At 43.6% G+C, this 9,058-nt stretch overlaps 1 protein-coding gene across 2 annotated transcripts; it reads right to left on the bottom strand.

Annotated features, from left to right (window-relative positions):
- Positions 1-597: 597 nt before the first annotated feature.
- CNPY1 (canopy FGF signaling regulator 1) lies at positions 598-8,313 on the bottom strand. 2 transcript variants are annotated; one of them, XM_006077317.4, is made up of 4 exons: positions 8,114-8,313; positions 7,219-7,422; positions 5,362-5,458; positions 598-1,401 (listed from the first exon to the last, which is right to left on the bottom strand). In XM_006077317.4, the coding sequence occupies exons 2-4, from the start codon at positions 7,360-7,362 to the stop codon at positions 1,364-1,366; spliced, it is 279 nt and encodes a 92-aa protein (XP_006077379.1). In that variant the 5' UTR covers positions 7,363-7,422; positions 8,114-8,313; the 3' UTR covers positions 598-1,363. The 2 variants fall into 2 exon arrangements, with proteins under 2 accessions (XP_006077379.1, XP_006077378.1); XM_006077316.4 differs by having other exon boundaries at positions 7,756-8,230.
- Positions 8,314-9,058: the final 745 nt, after the last annotated feature.

Genomic DNA, 9,058 nt, shown 5'->3' on the forward strand with positions numbered 1-9,058 from the left:
CGGAACATCAACCCACTTCGTAAATTTCTCAGCGATAACAATGAGAGTTTCTTCTTTAAAACGTGTGTGTGACGCATGCCCTTACATTTTAAACAATTAAAGTTTTATTCCACTAAATGTAAATTTAACAGAGACAGTGAAATCTCCAAGAAATTAGATTCCCCAAGACAATGAAATCGCTAAGAGTGAGATTACTACACTCCATTATTAAGGTGGTCAAAAGGCAATTTTCTGTAAGTTTCCACCTTTCCTTCCATCTCCACACCTACAGAAACATCCATAGACAGAACAATAGTTGGTGAAGGCAATGGCACCCCACTCCAGTACTCTTGCCTGGAAAACCCCATGAATGTAGGAGTCTGGTAGGCTGCAGGCCATGGGGTCGCGAAGAGTCGGACACGACTGAGCGACTTCACTTTGACTTTTCACTTTCATGCATTGGAGAAGGAAATGGCAACCCACTCCAGTGTTCTTGCCTGGAGAATCCCAGGGACGGGGGAGCCTGGTGGGCTGCCGTCTATGGGGTCGCACAGAATCGGACACGACTGAAGCGACTCAGCAGCAGCAGCAGCAGTAAAATCTACATGCTAAATGTTAGGTGAAAATCTTTAAAAAACAAAGCATGACAGGAGAGTCTGCAGCAAAATAAACGTGTCTATTGGTGTCAGCCTTTAAGAATACACGATAATAAATACATGAATAATAAATCAACTTTCTAAATCATTTCAATTCAGAATGCTTGCGTTAGAAAGGCCAATATAATTGTTAACTATAAAAGTGTTCACTGCTTTTTATGCATTTGGTTAAATTTTAGGAATTAGAAAGTATTTAAACTTAAGGTTTCTAGAAATTTAAATTTCATTCCTGACATAAAGTGAATTCGTGTCTTTCGGTGATAGCCATATAGCCCAGGAAAATTAGCCTGGAATTTGGCGATGCATTTTCTTAATTTCATGACTAATCAAGTACTTATGAAATCAAACCAAGTCCTTATCAAACAGGACACTATACTTCTATATGTGCATGGACTATGCAGCACATGTTACTAAATCCTTATTTCATCTATGAAATGTCTTCACATTTGTCCTATTACTAAACTAGATGCTTTCCTGCCAAGCCTGTTTGTAAATACCAAAATCCACAAAGGTAACTGTTTCATGTACTCCTCAACTATGCCTGGAGAAGGAAGTGGGGCTTGCAAGATGCCAAAGAAGAGATATTCAATAAAGTATCAAACACGAGGCCCTGCAGTATGAAAAAGAGACACAGCGCTTCTTCTCGTGAAGAAACATGAAGACAGAAACACGGACATTGACCTTAGGCGCTGTGACGTGAGTCCTCTCTGCTATCAGCGCCGGTGTTCCTAGAGTTCAGTATGGTTAGTGGGAGTTTCACACAGACCTGGGGGAAAAAAATTAGATGGCATCACTCTCACATTTAACATCAGCCCACAGGTCGCTCACTTTCTGCAAAAGCACATTCTTGTGGAAGCACACTGAAAAAAAACTTTCTTACGGACATTTTCAAACACACACAAGGAGAGGGAAGAAGGCAGTTTATTCTGTAGAGGGAAGAAGGCAGTTGATTGTGCTGCAGACTGCTCAACCACAGCTATTCCAATGGCACTGCCAGCCTTTTTTCCTGGAGCATTTGAAACAAAGCCCATGGGTTGTGTCCTCCTGCCTGTGGCCATGGGAGTATTTAAGGAAAACTTGAGACAGGGAATCAGTGCGCTGGGCACTTAACCCAAGGTGCGGAGAGGCTTGAATCCCTAGCACATTTCCCACTGGAAGCAATGAATGCCAGCTCTCTAGACTCGGTTATGGATTATTCTAGCTACATAATTTATTTAAAATAGGAAATAGGCTAGCCTTTGTGTTGTTTTGTATCATGTATTACCCTTGAAAGTAATTATTTTTAATATCAGAATTTACTACCCTCTTTAATGCTTGAAAGTCTATACAGAAAGGTCAAAATGCTTTTACTTTAAATGCAGACTAACCATTTCAGAACACTTGAGACCTTATTCCTTAGGTGGCCATTCAAAATGTTCATGCCACAAATTCTTATTGGTCTCGTTTTTTTAAATGTTAAGATTTGATACCAAAGCAGAAGTGATGTGTATATAAAACATATTTATGTATTTATATTTATAAACTCACTCTTCCTAATGAATACCTCCACAAACCAAAGAATCCATTCATCCATAATCTAGAGTGACATGTCTAACCTTGAGTGAAATATAGCCATCTTTTTAATCATGACCTTGTATCTTATTAAGATTTTAAAATACCATTTTTACTTCAAGACATTAAAATGACAATCTGGAGAAGCCTGGGTCATGTGCTACAAAACATTCAACTAGGAAAGTCTAATGAACTCTTATTTTCTGCCTAGGAAAGAAAGGAGACACGTAAGAAATAACCTATTACCACTCTTGCTGTCTCATGCCCCCAAAACAGAGTGCACTTGATAGTTTTTCTTCTCGCCACTGAATAAGACTGCTGTCTGCAGGTCCACCTGCAGACCCACAGCACCTCACTGAGATGCTTCCCACTCATCGAAAAGGTAACACGTTATGACAATCTCACAGAAGTATTATTTTTAAAGCCAAACATAGTCATCTTAAGTTTAACATAGGTTTTCTCCATTATTCCCCATTTATTTGTGTACAGGGGTGGGCCTTAGACTCCTATATTTTAAACAATCATACGTGTGTTAATTAACTAGATGGATGCACATATCAAATCACCATGATGTACACTCTAAATACCTTACAGAAATTTCCCAGGTCATTTATACCTCTAAAGCTGAAATGCTGAAGTCTGTGAATGTGCACTGATCTGCTCCCGTGCTAACTATTAAAAATAAAGTGAAAAGGTCTACCTTACCTAGAAAAAAAGCAAAATTCTCTCTCTCACACACAAATCTATAAGGTGTATATAAAGTATATTAACCTTCCAACCAAACTTCTAGTTCTAAAAATATCTATCTTTGAAAAGATTATTAATCTCCCTAAAAGCAATGTAGACATTTTACGAGCCCTCAATCTAGTGTTTGTTCATAGTACACAGGTAAAGTATTGGTCAATGTAGTTTCATAACCTCCGGTACATACACACACGCACGCACACACACGGTCATCTCTTTAAAGCGTCATTTAAACGTGCAGAGGGATCGCAGCGAAGCTGTGGCAGAACAGGATAAAACAAAGCCTCATCTTTTCAGAACAGAGGCTGACCCTCATGCTGTCATAGGAAACTTACTGTGCATGTATTTCAGAATACATTAAAAGCATCTGGAGTTTCTCTACGATACGAGAGCCTCACCTTTTACACAGATTTCTAAATCCATCTCGATATGTTAAAACATACTATTTCTTTGTTGGCTGCATCATGAATTAGGATTATTCTCATTACTGTGTCACTTCAGCTTTTTCCTGACAATAATTTTTAAGTTTGGAAAACCCTTGACCTTGTTATGTGGTTTACTTACTTCAATGATGCGGGTGGGGGGGGGGCAGTTAGGAGGGGCGGGGACTCTTGCCTCTTTTTAGAATTGACGGATTCCTAGTTTTTATTTATAAATGTTTAGAGTACCCGTAAGTATGTCTCACAGAGAAACAGCCTGAAGACGCTCACCCCACTTCACTAGGTAGCGGCCATGTGGCGGAGAAGCCTCTGGAGTGGCTCCCTTGCCTTCGCAATAGGTCTGGAGCACTGATACTTAGGTTTACAATGTAAACACTTAATCAGTCTTTTAAAAATCGACGCTGTTAAGAATGACTTGATCGTGTTTTATTCTACACTAGTAATACTGCACATATCTTAAGTTTATGCTTTACACTGTATTTTCTTCAGGATACTATTAATTTTTATTTCCAATTATAATCATACGGAAGGAATGAAAAGAGATAGTTACTATAATTGAAATTAAGCCAAACTGCTGCACTTGGAAACAGTGTTTCCTCAGAATCTTATTATTTGAAGCAACTCCTGCCATAAAGAGTTGGCAAAACTTTCTAGAGACTTCCATAATATCTGAGCGGGTATTCACATAGCAAAGACGATTATGACAAGCCCAAACTCTTTGAGGGAAAACAGAAAAACAAACATTCCCAATCTCGTTCATTACGTTTTTGTTTACATCCTAACAGACACATTCATCTCTGAATTGCTTGAAAACCTTCAAAAGTAATTTCTTTGGGAAACTGTGATGATGTGAAGTTCACTTCAATTATGTGATGTTCACCATTTACAACAGTACATATCCAAAACCAGTGGAAAAAGCTCTGCAATTCCTGGCTATATCCTGAGTATATCACTTCACCATGCTCTGCAAACTCCCAACCAAACTGGATTTTAAACAGAGAGCAACCCTATCAGCTACTCAGTAAGAAAACTTGGCCATGTTAATGGAAATCTACTACTTTCTTCTTCAATAACTTCGAATGACAAATATTTATCTTCAAATCGCAGTAACTATTATGTTAAGGACTTTGGCACTAAATTTGATCCTATGGATGCAGGTATATTATATATTATTATAAACAATTGCTGAATGCTAAACATCTGAAGCTTCCGTAATTGCATAAAAGTATTTCCCCAGCTTTCAATCGTCTCCATATATGACGCTCACTTTTTCAAAGATATCTGAAAACAATGTGCAACCTGTCCTACATCCTTATAAACCTATTTTAAAGTATCAAAATGACACAGGCTAAAAGGCTTGTGTTTAAGCAGGGGGTCTCAGGGTGATCCTGTGTTTCAACTCTGTATATAGGAAACACTGTTTTGGTAGTGTTTTCTAGCTTCTGGTTGTGTGTATGTATGTGTACATACATACGAATCAAATATTATTTTCCACACCAGAAAAAAAATGTTTTAAGAAGTAGATATTTGGGGAAAGGAACTTGAAAAAAAAATTCCAGCACCAAATAAACCAAGAGGAAAACATTACAAATTTCTTACTAAAGAGACCCCACTCTCTGTTGGGGAAGGTGAGCAGGCAAGTCATAAAGAAATCCTTCCCTGGTCCAGGGTGGAGAACCCAGCTCTAGAAGTTTAAAAGGAGAAGTGCTCTGGATCCCGGCAGGGCTGACCAAGCCTCTGCTCCTTCCCGGCTGGAAGTCAAGCATGTTTGAATTCACTTAAAACCATCGAGGCGCAGAAGTGCAAGCAACAAGGCCTCGCAGCCCTGCGGTTTGCTTGTCTGCTTCCGCTCACACGGAGTCCTCTCTGATTCAGCGGAGACCAGCCAGTGGCAGGGAGACAGAGGCTCGGTTTGAAAAAAATTTAAAAAAGCTGCTGAGCGGGAGAGGGGTGGGCCTGGGAGAGGGCACATGCCACATCAGACACAGTACCTGACTTTTCACCGCACAGCGTGTCAGCAAGCTGGTGTGCCTCCTGGGTGATAAGTGAAAGTATTTCATCTTCGAACTCTTCTATTATAGTCTCACACTGCAGGAACAGAACAACAACAGACGTGGGTAGATGTGCGCTCAAAGGACACCTTGCTAGGAAGGGCTTGTCACCGTTTTATTAGCTAAAAACATCATGTTACCAAGGTGGGCCATTTTTATTAGCCCTTTTGGTTTAAGACATCATTGCATTGGATTAACCCTCTCCCTAGAATGCTAATTGCAGCTGGCTGATTAGTCATGTTGAAAGATGAGGGTAAGGCAGGAAAATGCTTCTTCCTATTTGTTCCTCTTCCTCAAACTGGAATGGAATTCAAGGAACAGGAGTGGGGGCGCTCCTACTTATGGAGCTGAAAAGTGTTCGCTTTTTGGGTGGGTTTTTGTTGTTGTTATTTTGTTTTTTTGGAAACTTTAAAGAACATGGCTCCTTTAAATGGTTAAACCAGCTTCCTTTATATTTAACATAACAATCCATTTTGCGGTTCTAAAGCAGGATCTGAAATGTGAAAACAATTAAGCTTTCTCAGCAATGAAAACACAAACGCATCTTCCATTGCACTCCGGATAATGGCTTGTCAGTCACTTGGGAAACTTTCTTTTCTAACAGTTAGAGATCCATCTATAATTTCACTTCGCTCCCCCCACCCTCTGCCCCCAAATCTGACATTTCTGAAAAGAGGGTGCTCAAATGTACCCATGCTTCTGAAATCCTTAAATTCTGACTGGAGTACGTGTCTGCCTTGGGGAAACACAAGCTTACACTCATAGGAACCGTAATGCTAAATGGTGTTCACTGGAGACTTGGAACTCATTTTCCAAGTTCATTAAGTGAGACTCAAAAAAATTTTAAATGGCATTTAAAAATATTTACCTTCCACTATCACGTGCTTATGGAAGGCCTGTGAAATATAAGCACACTTCCTCTCTGCAGTCCCCCTGCTATAGTATCTTCAGCCCTGCATTATTGCCTTGACTTTTTAATTAAAACAAAATCTTCCAAAGTCAGCTGCAGCCCTTCTATCATGGGGTCGGCATGTCTGACATTTTGGCCACCGCGTGAATCACAGACATTTCTTAAACAGGCTTTCTCACCACTGGGTCTGACTCAACAGCATAAGTAAAGTGAAATCTCTTGCCATATATTTGGTAGGCACATTCTGAGTCAGAGGCCACCGTTCAAGTAAAATAAACATCACGAAGGGAGGAAATGTGCCACAAGGCCAATGATCTATACCTAAGCCTTTGTTTAACCAAGTCTGTGCTAAAGTAGTTGAATTAACTCCGGAGCAGAAAGAATTCTCCCTCTTCTGTGAAGCCCGAGGAGAAAAAAGTGATGTGCGTCACTCTCCCTCCATCGCGTGGCTACCCATATTTGAAAACAGCACTCATTTTAATTTAGGTTTTAATCTCAGAACCACAGCCCCTGATGCCTGACACGGGAGCCTGTATAAGAGCTGCCCGCCCATGGGACCGACTGAGTCCCCTTCCCCACCGTCCCCGGGAGCAAAGCAACCTGCAAACGGTGCCTGCAAGTCACTGGGACTTGTAACACACTTTCTGGAAAATATCACTTGAGTGTCTCCACGGAGATGAAAATACCACGGCCCCCCAGTGATGCAAAAGGCAAGTCACTGAGCGCCTGGTTAACACCGAGAAAGCAGCAGAACAACAAGGCTAACAGATAACATTTTAATGGGCCTGTCTTGAAACTCAACAAAATCCCAAACAGCAAGAAATTCCTTTAAAGTACCAAAAACACGTTCACGGAGCATAGAATTCCTCTGCGGAAAAAGAGCTTACCGCGAATTTCAACGGTCTGTAAGCATCTGAATAAAAATAGAATTTTTTAAATTCTTCGTATATTTTGTCTCCTTTCCTCGGAGCAAATCTCTTGAAAGTCTTCTCCTTCGTCACGGGGTCTTCTTCGAGTCTGTAGTCATTCATCCGCTCGCACACTTTGTCCAGGAGGTCTGTGAGGAATGCCTCCGACTGGGCTAAGGGAATCTATGAAGAAAAAAAGAAAAACAAAAAAGGCAGGAAACTTGACTTAGTGTTACTTAAGCGCCAGTCCCCTGAATGCACGTGGCAGCGCCCCACCCCCACCCCTCACGCGTGCAGACAGTCTTCCTGTCCGATTACTGCCCAGTTATATTATTTACAGCATTTAAGAGGTTAGCTTAAATTCCTGTTTTTAACAGGTGCCTGTGTTTGAAAGTGATCAGAAGCAAAACTTCTATTCAAACTAGCAACTATCCTTCCACAGGAGATAATTTCTGAAAATCACGGAACATGCAGAAGGCTCTGAGCCACAGAGAAGGGCTGTTATTATCTATTTACTTGCGAGAAACCGACAGACAGGAGCCGGAGCGCGGGGGGTCTCTACGGCCGCGCACCCCTCGAGCTGGGCCCAGGCCCGGGCTCGCGCTCCGCAGCCGCCTGGCCCCTCGGCTGCCGCCGGGGTCCTGGGCAGGGCCGGGGGCCGCGTGGCGGGGAGAAGCCGGGCGGACGGCGTGTCCCCGCTCGCGGGGCGCGGCCGCGGGCGCGTCGTCTTTGGAGCAGCCGGTGTGCGGTTCCGCGCGCCCCTCTCCCTCGGCGAGGATTCAGGGGACCCTGTGACCACCACGTCCGCCCCGCGCGGGGGTCAAAGAGCACCCCGCGCCCTTGGTAACAGGGACAAAAAAAGAAAAAACCCTACTCGGGGGCCGTCTAGACAGGTCAAGGTGCAGGAGGCCGCGTCCCCGCGGCTCCTTCCGGAAGGGGGCGGGGACCTGCCAAGGGCGCCGCGGGCGCGCCGCGGCCCCGGCCTCCGCGGGCCTTTCTGCCTCTCCACCCTCTGCTGATCAAAGTAGGAAGTTTGCCTGACAACCGGGGTGAAAGGGGCCGGATCACAAATGAACTCGATTTCGGCGCTGTGCATATACCGCGCCTCCATTGTCCCCCTTTCAGACGCAGTGTGAACCCTTCCGGTGCCGGCGACCGCGCGGCGCTCACGGGCGCGCTCCGGGCGCACAAAGGCTCCGCGCCCCGCCCGCCGCCCGGGCCCCGCGCCCCTGAGCGCAAACCTGCTTGCAGCCCCGACCGCGCCGGCGGCCCTGCGCTCACCCCCGGTCCCAGCAAGGAGCCAACTCTGTGCGCAGGGACAGGGCACCGCGGGAACGTTCCACCGCCCCCAGCACGGGCGTGGGGGTGAAATTTCCCACCTTCTCCCCGCGAACCTGGAGACCGACTCCGAGCTGCTTTCAAGGCCCCTGCGGTCAACTTGGCAATTAAGTCGTTTGTTAAACTGGAGTCTACTGCAACATCCTTTATTCGCTAAAATATCGGTTTTTTTAAAGGAGTGATTTTTTTTCATGTCTACGATCAGAAGACCCTTTAAAAAGTAGCTGAAAGTGCACAATAAAAACACAAGAAATACAATGTAATCACACTTCTAATTGTGCCATATAAGCCTCATAAGTTGTAAACACAGCTAAAAACATAGGTTAACCAACCAAATCTGTTTTATGGACTTACGGAGACGAAAGATTATACGTGTTGGGACTTAAAAGCTAGAAAAGAGAAGTCAGTTCTTAAATTACAATTAGTCAAGCAGATCGTGAACAGAATGAGTATGGTCTTCATTCTGCCAGGCGAGTGCTGC

This window comes from Bubalus bubalis, chromosome 8, assembly GCF_019923935.1.
Source record: "Bubalus bubalis isolate 160015118507 breed Murrah chromosome 8, NDDB_SH_1, whole genome shotgun sequence".
NCBI lineage: Eukaryota > Metazoa > Chordata > Mammalia > Artiodactyla > Bovidae > Bubalus > Bubalus bubalis.

What these genes read in the sequence shown, in the direction of transcription:
- CNPY1 (XM_006077317.4), bottom strand. Translation starts at nt 7,362, where the DNA reads ATGAATGACTACAGACTCGAAGAAGACCCCGTGACGAAGGAGAAGACT. An exon ending in ACAGACCGTTGAAATTCGCG is followed by an intron (nt 5,459 to 7,218) that starts GTAAGCTCTTTT and finishes CTGTTCCTGCAG; the next exon opens with TGTGAGACTATAATAGAAGA. An exon ending in GCTGTGCGGTGAAAAGTCAG is followed by an intron (nt 1,402 to 5,361) that starts GTACTGTGTCTG and finishes TTTTTCCCCCAG; the next exon opens with GTCTGTGTGAAACTCCCACT.